This window comes from Chlamydotis macqueenii, chromosome 3 (assembly GCF_036417535.1).
Source record: "Chlamydotis macqueenii isolate bChlMac1 chromosome 3, bChlMac1.mat, whole genome shotgun sequence".
In the NCBI taxonomy this organism is placed as follows: Eukaryota; Metazoa; Chordata; class Aves; order Otidiformes; family Otididae; genus Chlamydotis; species Chlamydotis macqueenii.
In genome coordinates this window covers 79,568,669-79,585,508 of record NC_141558.1, presented here as the reverse complement: position 1 = coordinate 79,585,508, position 16,840 = coordinate 79,568,669, and the positions used below count along the sequence as shown (strand labels likewise).

Here is a 16,840-nt window from a genome sequence, read left to right as displayed (position 1 = left end):
GCAGAACCACGTGCTTAGCACACACATACAAAATGAATGATCAAAAATCTGCTCAAAACTCCGATGACCTGATAGAAAAAACCTGTCTCTCACCCCAGTTCAGGAAATAGGATGGCAGATTAAGTCCTGCCCAATACCATATAACTCACTGATAGATTATCCCAATGAAAATCAACATAAGGTTCCTCCAAGCGAACTGCATTTTCTGCGTTTGCTAATGCAGGATATTTAACCCAAAAGAAACCACTCTGCAGTACATCAAGATCAGAGATCGATAACAACTGCCAGTCTGATGCCTGCAGCTTGAATACCTTTGCACCACATTTACCTTGGCAACATATTTACCCAGAACAGACCCTGCCTGTACCTTTCATTTTTCCAGCCAGCATCCTCAACACTCTTTAAAAGTTCACAAGTGCCTTTCGCAGGTTCCACTGCAGGAGGATCCCCTATGAATTCAATCCAGCCTTCGCCCTGCCTCTCTTAGGGCTGGAATTCAGGTTCCCACAGAGACAGCAATACAGCTGCCTGGACCAGAGCTCGGAGCTCCCACTTGAGGAAACGGTCAGCAATTTTACTGCAAAAGGGAGCACAAAATCAGGTAAGTGGAAACTAGCATGTTGATATCATAGAAAGCATTGCTGACCTGGCACAGAAAAAGAAAAAAAAAAAAAGCCAAGTAGGGTTAGGATTTAGGTTTAAAATATTTTTTTAAATAAAACCTTTAGTAGGATGTTTACTGATGCACCAAAGCACGGAATCCCATTTCTCTACTTAAACAGCATCAGAGTGAAAAGTAGAAGCTTACATCAAGTTATCTTCCAAAAAAAAGTCCAAAACACACCCCAAATAATCGCCAGACCCGCAGTGACAAAGCTATTTGGCCTACAAGCCCGGAAGGGCATGCAACAACGTAACAAGAGCTACCCCCTTTTATAGGAAGGATTCTTGCAAATATTACATCTAAATGTATTAAATTGTCACACTCAAATGACCAGTATAGGAGGGTTTTTTTCCTGTGCTGTACACTGTACGTATCTAACAGTGCCAAAGAAATAACTGATGCAGATTACCTGGTATATTTAATTCCCTTAACCTGCATCAGTATCTTTCCCACTTCCTCTCTCCAATGCTAGCACATGAATCAATACGACTTTTATTACATTAAAGTCTTTAAGCAACTCATTGAGTATATTTGCGCTGTTATCAACTACAAATAGGTACTTCCCATACAATGCATCTTAAAACAAAAGCTTGCATCTGCAACAGAATTTAAATAACTAACAGCTATTAACATCTACATGTTTGACATCTAAAAAAAAATGAAAAATGGAAGTATACTTTAGAATTAAATTTGTTAGTAGATGGGGCTTTGAACAATCTGGTCTAGTGGAAGGTGTCCCTGCCCAGGGCAGGGGGGTAGGAACTAGGTGATCTTTAAGGTCCCTCCCAAACCAAACCATTCTATGATAAAACAATAACTTCTAGTATGTATTTTTCCACATCATTAATAAAGTTGGATTGATTTTCCATTCTTAGCTGCAGTTGTTCGAAATATCAGAGTTCAGAAATTTGCAGATTGCAAGCCTAGATCTATTTTCTTTGCATCTAAACCAGCTAGCACCTTGAGGCCTGATGTTAATCTCACACAAAAATTACTTGTATTCTGTGCACTTTGAAAGTTTTCAAATCCAATCATAAAAAACATATACCAATTTGTAATACAATTACTGATTAATGTGCTGGGTGGATTTTGGAGATGAGACCTGAGGCTCTACCGCGCTTGGGAGTCGGCAATCATTTCCTCCCAAACCCACCATGCGATGAGGACAGAGCTCCTGATGCAGCAGCTCCCAACCCTCTCGCACACGCACAGAAGACATCTGAGATGATTCATTTCTGTATCTGCGTTCCTCCACAGTACTGCAGCCCTCTGGAAAACGCACATCACCAACATCTCTTAGCTTACAATCCACAGAGCATCCCAGTCATCCAGCCATATCTGTCCCACTTGGTGAGCACGTTCACCTCAAGAATGGAGGAGGCACACCAGCAGTCACAGATACAGGTACACACCTGTTTTAACGCTTGTACCTGACCATTCAGGTTAGCTGTTTTAGCAAATAGCACAGGAGCAGTGCCATACTGGAGTATCCTTTCCAATTAAACACTAGTAAGTCAGACCAAGAGTTCAGAAAAAAAAAAATTGTTTTTTCCAAGAATCTGAACCTCTTACAGTTTTCTACTACTATGCCTGATAGTGACTTTTCTCCATGTTTAACAGGAAAATAAGCAATTTCTGTTTTAAAGCTACTCTGAAAATATCTCAAATCACCTACTACAAGGTGCAAGGGCAAGGCGCAAAGCTGCAAGGGCAAGGTGCAGGAGGAAGAAGAAGAAGCAGCTTCCCCAGAACCCCAAGGTGCCCCTGCAGAACCGCTTTGCTGCTCTGCAGACTGAAGAAGTAAGACCCAGCACCTTGGGGGAGGCACGGGAGCCGTGCGAGGTAGCATGCCCGGCTCGTGTAATAACTAGCGCTACCAAGAAAAAGAGACAAGTGGTAGTAGTGGGTGACTCCCTCCTGACAGGTACGGAGGCACCCATCTGCCGCCCCGACGCGCTCTCTCGGGAGATATGCTGTCTCCCGGGGGCTCGTATCAGGGACGTCACCGAGAGACTACGTAGCCTCATATGGCCCACAGACTATTATCCACTGCTGGTGTTTCATGTGGGGGCCGGCGACACAGCTGGCAGCAGCCTGAGAAACATCAAAAGGGATTTCAGGGCTCTGGGTTCAACAGTCAAAGGCTCTGGGGCGCAGGTGGTATTCTCATCAATCCTCCCGGTCAAAGGGCAGGGACCTGAAAGGGCCAGACGTATCTGGCAGGTTAACTCTTGGCTCAGGGAGTGGTGCTACAGCCAGGGCTTTGGGTATCTCGACCATGGGGCGTGCTTTGAGAAGCCCGGGCTGCTCGGGGTGGATGGCATGCACCTAACCGAGAAGGGGAAGAGTGTGCTTGGATGAAGGCTTGCCAGGCTCGTCCGGAGGGCTTTAAACTAGTGTTGCTGGGGGAGGGGGAGCACAGTTCAGCCCACTGCTGTCAGCATGGTGCCAGTGCCAGCACCGAGGGTCCAGAAGCTGAGGAAGGATGGCAGGTGTGTGCAAGTGAACTTAAACTGCGGTCTGAAAGAACTCCTGTTGCTCCGGTCAGCAAGTCAGCATTGTCGGGGGCCCAGCTGAAGTGTCTCTATACCAATGCACGCAGCATGGGGAATAAACAGGAAGAGCTGGAGATGCGTGCACACGAGCAGATCTACGACCTCGTTGGCATCACGGAGACGTGGTGGGATGACACATACGACTGGAGTGTCAACATGGAAGGGTATAGGCTTTTTAAAAAGGACAGGAAGGGGAGACGAGGAGGGGGTGTCGCTCTCTACATCAGCAACCGGCTGGAGTGTGTGGAGCTCTGCCTGGGGATGGAGGAGGAGCTGACAGAGAGCTTATGGGTCAAGATTAGAGGATGGGGACGGACAGGGGATGTTACGGTGGGGGTGTTAGAGGCCACCTGGCCAGGAGGACAGAGCAGACAAAGCGCTCTATAGGCAGATAGGAGCAGCCTCATGGTCACAGGCCCTGGTTCTCATGGGGGACTTCAACCACCCTGACATCTGTTGGAGAGACAACCCAGCAGGGCACAGGCAGTCCAGGAGGTTCCTGGAATGCGTGGACGACAACTTCCTCCTGCAGGCGATAGAGGAGCCGACAAGGAGGGGTGCCATGCTCAACCTTGTGCTCACCAACAGGGAGGGACTGGTGGGGGATGTGAAACTAAAGGACAGCCTTGGCTGCAGCAACCATGACATGGTGGAATTCAAGATCCACGGGGCAGCAAGGAAACTACATGGCAAGCTCTCTGCCCTAGACTTCAGGAAGGCGGACTTTGGCCTCTTCAGGGAGCTGATGGGCCAAGTGCCATGGGAGGCGGCCCTGGAGGGAAGAGGGGCCCGGGAAAGTTGGTCCACATTCAAGGAGCACCTCCTCCAAGCTCAGCAGAGGTGCATCCCGATGAAAAACAAGTTGGGCAAAAAGGCCAGGAGGCCCGTGTGGATGAGCAAGGAGCTCCTGGACCAACTGAAAGTAAAAAAGGAAGCCTATAGAGGATGGAAGCAGGGACAAGTAGCCTGGGAGGACTACAGAGAGGCTGCGCGAGTGGCCAGGGATAAGGTAAGGGAGGCTAAAGCCCTGGCAGAACTGAATCTGGCCAGGGACATAAAATGCAACAAGAGGAGCTTTTATAGGTACGTAGGGGACAAAAGAAAGTCCAGGGAAAATGTAGGCCCCCTCCGGAAGGGAACTGGTGGCCTGGTTACCCAGGACATGGAGAAGGCTGAGGTTCTCAATGACTTTTTTGCCTCAGTCTTCACCGACAAGAATTTCTGTCCCACCGCCCAAGCTGCAGAAGGTGCAAGCAGGGACTGCGAGGATGAAGAACCACCCATTGTACTCAAGAGCAGGTTCGGGATCATCTGAGGAACCTGAAGGTGCACAAGTCCATGGGACCTGATGAGATCCATCCGCAGGTCCTGAGGGAACTGGCGGATGAAGTTGCCAAGCCACTGGCTATCGTATTTGGGAAGCCGTGGAGGTCTGGTGAGGTTCCCAATGACTGGAAGAGAGGGAACATAACCCCAGTTTTTAAAAAGGGGAATAAGGAAGACCCAGGTAACTACAGACCGGTCAGCCTCACCTCTGTGCCTGGCAAGGTCATGGAGCAGATTCTCCTGGAAACCATGCTAAGGCACATGGAGAGCAAGGAGGTGGTTGGTGACAGCCAACATGGCTTCACCAAGGGCAGATCGTGCCTGACCAATTTGGTGGCCTTCTATGACGGGGTGACAGCATCAGTGGACAAGGGACGAGCAACTGACATCATCTACCTGGACTTGTGCAAAGCTTTTGACACAGCTTTTGAAGGATGTCCCGCATGACATCCTTCTCTCTAAACTAGAGAGACATGGGTTTGATGGACGGACCACTCGGTGGATAAGGAGTTGGCTGGATGGCCGCACTCAGAGAGTGGTGGTCAACGGCTCAATGTCCAAGTGGAGACCAGTCACGAGTGGCGTCCCTCAGGGGTCCGTGCTGGGCCCGGCCCTGTTCAACATCTTTGTCGGCAACATGGACAGTGGGATAGAGTGCACCCTCAACAAGTTTGCCGATGACACCAAGTTGTGTGGTGCCGTCGACACGCTGGAAGGGAGGGATGCCATCCAGAGGGACCTTGACAGGCTGGAGAGGTGGGCCCCTGCCAACCTCATGAAGTTCAACCAGGCCAAGTGCAAGGTCCTGCACATGGGTCATGGCAATCCCAGGCACAAATACAGGCTGGGCGGGGAATGGATTGAGAGCAGCCCTGAGGAGAAGGACTTGGGAGTGCTGGTGGATGAGAAGCTTAACATGAGCCAGCAATGTGCTCTTGTGGCCCAGAAGGCCAACCGCGTCCTGGGCTACATCAAGAGGAGTGTGGCCAGCAGGTCGAGGGAGGTGATTCTCCCCCTCTACTCTGCCCTGGTGAGACCCTACCTGGAGTACTGTGTCCAGTTCTGGAGCCCCCAACACAAGAAGGACATGGCCCAGTTGGAGAAGGTCCAGAGGAGGGCCACAAAGATGATAAAAGGGCTGGAGCACCTCTCTTATGAGGACAGGCTGAGAGAGTTGGGGCTGTTCAGCCTGCAGAAGAGGAGGCTCCAGGGAGACCTGATAGCGGTCTTCCAGTACCTCAAGGGGGCCTACAAGAAAGATGGGGAAAGACTGTTTAGTAGGGCCTGTTGCAATAGGACGAGGGCTAATGGTTTTAAAATAGAGGGGGGTAGATTTAGATTGGAAATTAGGAAAACATTTTTTACGATGCGAGTTATAGAACACTGGAACAGGTTGCCCAGAAAGGTGGTGGAGACCCCATCCCTGGAAGCGTTCAAGGCCAGGCTGGATGAGGCTCTGAGCAACCTGATCTAGTCAGGGATGTCCCTGCTCCTTGCAGGGGGGTTGGACTAGATGACCTTTGGAGGTCCCTTCCAACCCTAACCATTCTATGATTCTATGATTCTACTACTTTGTTTATAGAGCCACTAAACACTTCATAGCTATAGCTTCCATTAACCTCACAATAGTAATAGCTTGAATGTTCATAGGATTTTTTAAAATTCAAACAGAACTGAAACAAGAAGTAAAAATCAAGGCTAAATAGTCTACCTTGGAAAAAAAAATTAAAAAAAAAAACCCCAAACCAACACCACAAACTGGGAAAACCCAACTCCACTAGCTTACTGACATCAGGAAATGCAGGTTTAGTCATAAAATTAAAGAATACTATGCTGTTATACAAAACCAGAAGACATGAGGAATTATATAAACACTTGTATTACCCTTCCTTACTGGATCCGTCCTCATCACCACTGGGCCCACTGCATCTTCAGTCTATCACATTTCACCACAAACTCTGCAACGACATAGTATCCTTGTGCAGTTCCTATTCCCTCTAACCCAGCCTGTCAGAAATTGGGTCCTCAGCCACAACAGATTTCTGCTATGAGGTCACAAACAAAAGGAAAACAACCTGAGGGCAGGGCAGGGGCAATGCTGCAGAAAAGGCAGATATCCTCCAGGAAGCTTTTCCTGAAAAACACGCACAGGTACCAAATTCAGAACAAGATTTCAAGTATTTCTTAGATTCACACTAAACGCTTGCCCAAGCTACAGTAGTTTCTGCAGATCAAGCCAATTAAAAAGAAGTTAGAACAACTTAATATAAAAGTGTTAACAGGCAGAAACAGCAACTCCCCTAACACATTTTTAATTAAAAAAATACTTCTTTTTTTAAATTACATTTACATCAGGAATACCATCATCACGTCTATGCTGGCTAAATAAATGGCTTTATTACTCCAGTTCTCTAGCGTAAAGAATAAACTCAAAGAAATTCAGCTCCTAAGCACTTCATCACATCTACCTTCAAAAGCAACTTATATATTCACATTAACTATACATTCACTCCTCTAACAAGAATTGGGTCCAAGAATCACAGCAAGCAAAGAACAAGCAGACTGCTACCATGGTCACAGCCTAACTGCTGCCTTATCCACGCTACCCAACTCTTCACCTCCCTGAGCATCTTTTAGAAAATACTCTGATCAGAGATTATTGAAAATACAGCACAAAATCCAAATCTGGAGAAGAGCACTGCCAACAAGTCATCTTAAATGTGTCATATCATTTTCATGGAAAAATGCCATCCCACACGTTAAGCGTTTAGAAAACAGACATGCAGAAATCTTCCCCATTACCCACTCTAACACATGCAAGTCTAAAACCATCTCAAAAAAAAAAAAAAATGTTCAGAGTTCAGAAAGTAAGCATGACAGCCACTCAAACCACTGATTTCCTGCTAGATCTCTGATGGCATTTGCTCAGTACATGTTGGGAGAGGAGGCGATAGCAGTTCGATGCTGAATTTCATAGCTAAACAAAGTTGTAATTTTCTCCTTGTTAGAGTTCTTGTTTAAAAAAGCAAAGTGATGCTATGCAGATGTGAGTATTGCCATGTCTCTGAATCTTGCAGCTGAAAGTTTAATTTACGGTGCCTACTGCTGAAGGTTCCTCCTCTCCATACCTCTCCTTGGAAACATAGAGATGCACATTTTAAGGAACGCTCTCCTGAAATTCCATTCAATTAAATGGCATCCAAAAAAACCCCAAATCATAACAGTTGTAAGGCATATCAACATATTCAAAGTGGACTTTGCTCCCAGAGAAGCCCAGATGTACACATGTAGCCATCATCTCAGAACTGCTCTGGCTCAGTGTGTGATTTCACCACAGCTACATCAAACCAGAGATGCATGAGAAAAACCTCTGACACCAGCACTTTTCCTTCCATTCCACGTGGTCAGGTTTCCAATAGCTACTGCTCCTGGAAAGGAATCAGGTCAACCATACCCTAACTACATGATTAAGTCTCCAATTCCAAGCCACTCCAAAAATTTGTCTATTAGTTCTAAAAGTCAGAGGTACTGTAAGATGTATAGCGACAGTCTAAAAAACATAGTATGTTCTGGGGATTTCCAAGTGGATGGTAACATCCACTTGGATGGTGACATCTATCCTCAAAAACTGAACCTGCAAGAGAAACCTTTGGCTTTATCCTGCCATTTTGAAGCAGAATTTGCCAATGAAATTGAGTGTTCTTATCAACTAAAGATCCATATAATGCACACAACAGGAAACCTCTTCAGAAAATGGCACGGTCTGCTTGTGACCCTGAACAAGGCGGGAAGGAAACAAACTACAGCCCACCCTGCTTCTGTTGTTTTGTGCAGCGATGGGAGCAGAGCTCGTCAGAACCATGACGAGAAGGAGACACTTTTCTTTTGTTCTCAAAAGGGGGGGGGGGGGGATGTACCATACAGTAAACAGTAAGCAAACTAACACTTCTACCATTCATTTTACATGTATTCAGCATTGTTAATTCAGTTGCGCTTGTGAGTGCTTGCTTACCTCAGCAGCAGACCGAAATGACGCATTTTAAAACCATTTCTACTACCCTTATGTCAGAATTTCATTAAAAACCATAAAAAGTGGTGAAATCATTATCGCCTGTGTTTGGACAGCAAATATAAATTTCTCTTGTTAACAGCCATTTTCTTGCTTTTGTGTCCTCAACTTAGAATAAAGAAATCAAACTCTTTTGTCTTTAAAATTATGAAGTTCTCATGAAAAGTATTTTCATTTACTTTAACTAAACCACATTTCTAGGCCTAACTAATTTCCAGCAGTCCCTTCAGGGAGCCAAATCTGGGGCTTAGAAGCATTTGCGACTTTAATTCATCCACTGGGTTTCAAACTCCCAATTTTCCCAGAGGATTATGAAAGCCTGCCAATTTAGCTTGATGCATTAAAACTGTTTACACAAATCCAAAATACATTCAAACATAAAACAGTTTGGTTTCAGCCCCCTCTCTCTCCCCTCCTTTTTTTTTAAGCCCAAAGAAACTGGCAGGAGAAGTGGGAACCAGCTCCAGGCTGGAGCACTGCATTCACAGCTACGAGCTGAGCTTCAGCGAAACAACAGAGAATCCATCGAGAGACAACAGTGACTATTTTTCTTTAATTTAACACAACATCTGAAATCCATGGTAGCTCTACCTCTCCAAAATATATCTTAACTGTTTATAGAGCCTATCTGTGTGGTTTTCTCTCCTGCCCCTTCCACTGCACTTTCATTATGTGTAAGAGCAACACACATGTACAAGCAGCTACAGAAACCTAAAGAAAATATATATAAAATCAAAGAGTAAACCTACTTCTGCTACACGGATTTGCACTCAAAAGTATCCTGCCCAAAAGCTGCAGGACCACGCAACCCATGTCATTAGACGGGGCCAAAAAGCAGCACAGACCATCACCAAAGAAAGAAACTGGATTCTCCAGCACTTATTAAAAAAATAATTGTCCTTCCCAATGAACGGCCCTGTCATGCAAAGTAGAGCAGTACGGATACAAAAAAGTCAGGAGAGTTGTCAGCAAACTAGCAGTTAAAGAACATCAAGACACAGCTATATTTAGTAAACAAGTTAGGCTGAAACTATTGAGTATGAGCAGAAAAGGAAACACATTGAGAGGCAAAACAATCAAAAGACCTAATAAAAAAAAAAAAAACCCCTATTTAATCCAACCCAGTAAGAAGTCTTAGGGCAGAAAGCTTAGGAATAACATTGTAACAGTCCCTGATGGTATGTCTCATGGATACTCACAGCATGGAGCAAAAATAAAAAATAAAAAAAAAAAAATAACAAGTAGAAGGGAGCAGGGAGGAGGAAGAAAAAAAAAAAATTAAAAAAGAGCAAAACCAGAAGAGAAAAACATTTTTTATGTTCCAAGATTTAGCAACAAACTCAGGCCTCAAATGTCTCTAGTGTCTCCCTTCGCATCCCACCCCTCCAGCACCACCCATGACCACGGACTGCCTCACCCTCGGCTGGGACTGCGGGCTTGCCCACCAACACCACCTTTTCAAATCGGAGGGCACAAGTGTGTTATTCCTCAAGACAACACAAAACTCAGAAGAGCTTGCACCTCAGCACGTGGTGTTTCCAGGTATCCATCCTTCAGCACCTCGTGACAGAAAACCCTAGAAAACCACCATTCTGCATTCATTTCAACAAGCAGATGAAAGGAAGAAAGGCTAACCAGCAGTCTTTAAACTGCTGGTGCCTATGCTCACCTGTTTACAGAGAGGAAAAACGAGGCAAGCAGTGGCTCCACCTGAGCTCATAGGTAACAGTAGAAAGATTTCTTGAAAAGAATGTTAGTGAAGCTTATAAAAAGTTATTTTTCAGGTGATTCTCATCTCCTACCCAGAAGAATGTCCCTACTAGAAACGCTCAATACCAGCAAGAGCAGAGAGACTTGCACTGTCATCATACATGCCGTGTACTAGAAAATTAATTACCCTCTAACAACCTTCCTATTACATTATGTGTGGGTAAAACAGGAACAACATTCTTGGCCTTAACATCACATTCATTACGGATTAGCTTTAGCAAGGACCTAAAGAGAGAAGGGAAAAATAAACCTCAGTAATTGATAGAAACCACACCAAGAAGGGAAGCAGCTACTCTGAAGAGCAATGAGCAGCATATAGATTTCCCTGTACATTAATAACAGCACAATTAGCAACATAATGCTGCTTACAAAAAAAAAAAACCCAGAGGATTCATAAGAGCACTGTTTGTGACCACTTTTTTCCCTCTTACATACCTCATGATGTAAAGCACAAGAAAAAAAAATCCTTTCAGAGTCGGTTCTTCAGATAAGAGAAAATTCTGTCAGATAACTGCACCTCCCATACCAAAAATATCCTGTTAAAGAGTATGAAAACACACTCCCAGGCCAAAAATTCTTCTCAGCATCCTAGGCATTAAAAGCCTTTCTAAAGGAGAGAGAAGAGAGGCTTTCTACTAGACACTCCTGCATTTGGGATTCTGGTTTTTTTTGTTGTTTTCAAAAGCGAGAGTGTTACTCACAACCAGGCCAAATATTGCCAATTGCTCTGTGCAAAAAAAAAAAAAAAAAAAAAAAAAAAAGGATTGTTTTTTAAACACAAGATCCTTTGCTTCTCAGCTGGCTACAGAGCAAAGAGTTCCTCCTCGCTGCCCATTAACGAAAGTCCCTTTCAGCCAACGGTGGGCCACCACCGAGTTTCTAAAGCAAACAGCCCGTCTTCCTCGCTGCTTTAGTTTAATCGTCCCTGGCACAATCGAGGCCATCCTTCTCAGGCTGGACAGACTGACGTCCTGCCAGCATTTTTATTTTTAAGATGACTAGAACACTGACAATAGCACACAGCAATCCCATGAACAGAGCCCCGTGAATTAAGCCAAGCTCGCCATCACTGTGAGCGATTGCACTGCAGCACCACGGCCACTTTCGCAGTTTAGACGGACAACCGTAAAACTTCATATTGTAACCCAAATAAGTGACAAATACCCCAACCTTGCTGTAGTCATTCCACACGCTCCTTTTTCTCGGTACTGAATCCAGCCAGAGATGACTCACGACGCACACACGCTCCCCAGGCTCAGAGTGCCGGCGACCACAAGATCCTCTCAGCTTGAGAGGACCACAGGATCCTGGCCCCTCCAGCAGACCTGCCTGCACATTGCCAAGGGCTTCAAAGAAGACAACTTACTGGGTTTTAGCGAAGCCATGGCTTCAATAGACACTGATGGCTCTTCAAACGCAGAGGAGGAGCATGTACGTGTGACGCTGCCGCAATAGCCACCCGATGCAGACCTGACATACCCATGAAACAGGAATGTTTTCCAGCAACTTTTATACAATACCCAGTATAACAAATACGGGGAAATAAAAAATTAGGAACTGACCTACATGCCACCCCTCCAGTAAGTAGTTAGTACATACCCCGCAATTAGTAGCACAGTGACAGAACAATATATAGATCCTAAATAAAATGAAAAAGTTAATCTTTCTTATTATTTCTCCAGCTCTTTCCAATAACATCAACAGTAGAACAAAACATCAGTCTCTACCTAGTCATTATAGCTCTCCTTTGCCTTCTATTTCTCTGAAAAAAAAAAAACACATAAGCTCAACTCTCTTTTTAAAGAAAAAAAAATCCTAAATTATTCTGCTTGCAAGAGAAGATTAATTCCAATTTCTCAGTGAAATATTTTCAATTATAGAGAATTTTTCAGTAAAGACGACTAAGCTTTAGAGCATCCTGCACAGCTGCACAAAAACCATGGTTTGAATCCAGAAGCTGAGACTTCTTCACTTATTTTTATGAGTTACTGTTCTGCTACAGACCTCATCACTGGAGAGTCCTATTGAAATGCTTTATAACACGTTATCATCAGACGCCGGTGACAAACTTGGAAACAGCTGTAGTAATTTTTTACAACTTAATCTGATGAATGCTTCCGTATCTTTCTTTACAATGCGTTATTGTTACAGAGCTCAATTAGCAGAAGTTTTCTCAGAAGGGAAAGCAACGCAGCAGCTACAAGCCATGGAAAACCATCCGCCAAAGAACACCAGCCCCAGGCAGCCGGTCATGACTTGCAAGCCTAAATCCAGCAGGTCTCACACCCTAGCCAATTAACCCTACAAAAAGTAAGATAAATGAACAGCTTAAGAGGTGCCATGGAGAAATGACAGTGACAAATGCTTCACATTAAGACAGCACTTTGAGACACTTTTCAGCTGAAGATGGGCATCAGCTGCACTGGAGAAAATACCAGCTCCAGAAAATTTAGTTTTAGGCTCAAGAAAAGCATCACCCTCCAGGCTGCAGCAGGTTCACAATACAGCAGAGCCAACCTAAGAGCTGCCAGCTACCCAGTGTCACTACGTCACCCCCACCCTCGGCTGAAGGCTCCCACCACCTCCCTCCCACTACCCGCCACGCGTCTCCTACCCTCTAACAGGCCAATTTAGGGAGAAACTCACCAAAATACCTGGGGCAAGTAGGAAGGCTGTAAATGAATATAATCCATAAGGATATGTGAAAATCAAAATTATTGTTGGCAAAACTGTCGGCCTTCCGTAGTCCTGCAGGCCTCAGATGGGCATCTCTGAACCAGTTCACCGTGGGCTCACAGGCACTGATGTGAGGGTGGACAAGATGCAAGGCAGCAGTTTGCAGCACAAAGAGCTTTTTTCTTTTTGGTAGAACTCTCTCACTCACTTCTTTTGGTGGAATTTACAGGGCTTTCTTTTGATCAGGACCCTAAGACACGAGAGAACTTGGCAGAGCCGGAGCCAGACACCCATGCTGTGCTCCTGTCTCGGCAAGGGCACAAGGCAGGAGCCTAGGCCCCCAGTCCAAGTTCCCAGACTTCTTGTTCCCATTCAGAAACACGTTATTTCAGTTCAAGGGATGCTTCTGAATAAGCAGATGGCCAAAATCCGTTGAGCCTTCTGACAACCGTCCTGTTGGAAATGCTCAAATGTAAGGTATGATAGTCCTACTTGAGACAATAAATGGGATTCAAAAACCACTTTGCTGCTGGTGATACTCAGAAGGTACTGAAATAACTCAGTGTTTTATCAAAAGAGTAAATCAATACTTATTTCAGCTATGCAAGTTAACTCATAATAGTGTTTTTTTAACTTTATACAGTAACTGTACACTTTTAAGTAGAGTGCTATATAAGCATTTACTAAACCAATAACCAAAACAGTTTTCTAAATTACATATGAAATGGTTTCTTTCATCTGTTTATTCTCATAAAAATTTCAATGTGGAAGCCAAAGGAAAACAGCTGCGTACAGTATTTTCAACTGCAAGAAACATGTAAGAAGGTATTTCTGCCTCTGCTGGAAGGCACAATCTGTAATAACATTTTGCCTTCCAGATAATGACAGGAGACATTAAAAGGACAACTTGCTCTCTAATAAGTTCGCTCGACTGGTTGAGCACACACATAAACAGATAGCACAGTTTTGCCAACAATAATTTTAATTAATTTATACATTTCATTCTGAATTACATTAATTTATGGCCTTCCTAAAAGACATTTAGCGGACAGCTAATTAAATTCAAGCCATTAGATTTTAATTAGAGATGCTTTTAAAAAAAAAATCTGAGAACAATTCACACATCTTTGTGAACACTGCATGCTTGTTAGCAGCTAGAGCAACCAACAAGCGATTATAAATACAGAAGAGGACTAAGCAGTGTGGTTCAAGCCAGAAAATGAGAAACTCACATAAAGTTTCATGCTTCAAAGGGATGAAGATTCTGAGACTGCCCTCTCCTCAGCCCAAATCCATACACAGCGCTTGCTGTAAAAGCAAAATCAACAGCCAACTAACAGGGAATATCATGATACACAGTTTAAAATGTTGAGCTGAGCTTAATCCTCGTTAAATTCTAATAAAATCACAGAGCCTTCCTGACAAAACAGAGAAACAAATTAAAGGTTCAGCTGGAGCCTCCATTAGCAAGGCGAGTGGGATGCCCCTAGCAGCTGACCACCACTCCAGCACAAGGTGCTGGGCCACTTAACCAGCTTGCGCTGCAGCTCCCAGAGCAACCTCCGTGCACAAAAATGACACTTTATTGTTTAAAAATAATTGGGTTTTTTTTTTTTCCACTTACAACACAAATGAATTATTCCTAATCACTAACCTCAGCGGGGCCAGTAACAGAGTTAAAAGCACCCTTTGAGATGGTGCTCAGTGCCACTACTGGGTAAAGGGGTTCATAAATATTAACGGCAGCACATCTGCGTATGTCACCCACAGGCACTGTCATTCCTCCAAAAACTGGGAACAAAACCCCTACAATTCCTCCGTGTGTCACTTTTTGATCATCAGATATAAAGAGACCATAGAAGTTAGGCGAGCACAGAGAGCCTATCAGGCAAGGAGCCAAACTACCAAAGCGCACTGTTAATTATGGTGCACCAGTTTGGTTTGGACAGGTGCCCAAAATGCTGGAGCTGACATTTCAAAAACCTGAAAGGTTAGGATCACACTCAGAAGTATTTAAATGAGTCAATTTTTCCAGAAAATTGAGAACTATTCACTATTATTACAGATTTCATGGGAGTGCTGTAAAAAATAAATCTAATTTTTAGAGGCACAGATTGATTCTTCTACAAAAGACGGAGCGAGTTTGACCACGAAATGCCTGCAGTAGGTGCCGCAGCGAACAGAAGGTGTGCGACGAGAGCAGCAGGTACGCACCATGCACAAGGCCACCGCAGAGCGAACGGTCAGACCGCCGTTACCCTTACAACCTGCAGAAGACACAGGGGAGTGTGCATGCCTTGTAATTCTTACAGTTGGATACATCTTTAGTTCACAGTTTTAATCAGGATGACTTCGCACCACACACAATCTGTCCTCCGAATCACTTGGAAAGTGGGCCCATGAAGTGTTTTTCCTTAAAGAAACGGGTGACAATTTGCCGCAGCCTTGAGAAAACTGAAGAGCACACAGCCTGTCAGATTTTTTTGAGGAATATCTGGGTAAAGGAGGAGTAAGCGTTTTCGATCGCAGAGCAGCTCCCGGCAGAGGAACCCGGCCCCCCCCGGGCACCGACACCGATGCGTGGCCACCGGGACGACGCTGACCCCCACCACCCCATCCCCATAGCTCCCCACTTTTGAGGGGTGCGAGCCAGCATGGCAGCCGGGCCACGGGGAGGGCCGGTCCCGGCTCCCCGGGGAAATCACTGCGACACCCGGGCCCCGCTGCCCCGGGCTGACCGGGGTCCCTCCCAGCCCCGCAGCAAATGGCAAGGACGAAAAATAAAATAAGAGTATTAAAAAAGAAATTAATAATAATAAACAACAGAAGTCCAAATCCAAGCAACTAACTCCGAGGAAGCGCAAGCCCACGGCGAGGGAAGAACAAAGGAGGCAAGTGCAGCCGGAGCCCTCGCAACAGATGGTTTGAAGCTGACCAGATTTCGCGCTGGCATCCCCTCCCCTCCCCTCTTGTCCTCTGCCTCCCCTCCTGCCGCGGCCGCTGTTCGCACGCACCGGCCCGGCCGCCGCCGCGCAGGACAGGACCCCCCCCCGCTCCCCGGTCGCCGGTCCGGTCCCCGCCGCCCGCCCGGCCCCGCGCAGCCCCCGCAGCCCAACCCAGCCCCGGCGACCGCAGGTGTGCGCCCCGGTCCCGGCGCCCCCGCGGCAGGGCAGGGCGGGCTGCCGGCAGGCTCGGCTCGGCTCCCCCCGTCCCATCCCGTCCCGTCCCGCCCTCTCCCTCACGCTTCCCGCCGCCGCTCACCCAAACTCCCGGCGAAACCGTCCATTTTGTGTGGGGGGAGGCCAGTGCCGCAGCCCGAGGCGAAGCCGCTGTCGCCGGCCGGGACAGGTTCATTCACCCGCGGAGCGGCGGCAGCGCCGCAGCCCAGCGCTCATGAGCCGCCCGGGGCAGCGGCTCCCGCGGACTCCCTGCGCTCGGCAACGGCGGCGGGAGGCGGCTCCAGCGGCTCCTCCTGCTGCTCACGCTCCTGCTGCTGCTGCTGCTGCTGCTTCTGCGGGGCCGGCGGCGGCGCTGCCCGCCTCCCTCCCTGCGCCGCGACCCCAGCACGGCGGCGAGTGCCGAGCTCCTCCCGCCGCCGCCGCCAGCGCCGCCCCAGCGCCCCGTGCTGTCGTGCTTCCGACTCCGCCCGCCCTGGCAGCCGCCGCTTCCCCTGCGGGCGGGCCCCGGCCCCCGCCGGCGGGCAACTCGACCCCCCCCCCGCCGCAGCCGCCACCGGCTGCCCCTCCCGCGCCCCGGCCGAGCCTCGGCTGCTGCTGCGTG

The 16,840-nt window shown here is 46.7% G+C and overlaps 1 protein-coding gene across 1 annotated transcript in view; it reads right to left on the bottom strand.

The window, feature by feature from the left end:
* EML4 (EMAP like 4) overlaps window positions 1–16,531 on the bottom strand; it is a 167,783-nt gene extending 151,252 nt beyond the window's left edge. The window contains exon 1 of the mRNA XM_086744340.1: window positions 16,322–16,531. Coding sequence (XP_086600466.1) covers window positions 16,322–16,346 — 25 coding nt within the window. The 5' untranslated portion in view covers window positions 16,347–16,531. The remainder of the gene's footprint in view (window positions 1–16,321) is intronic.
* Window positions 16,532–16,840: the final 309 nt, after the last annotated feature.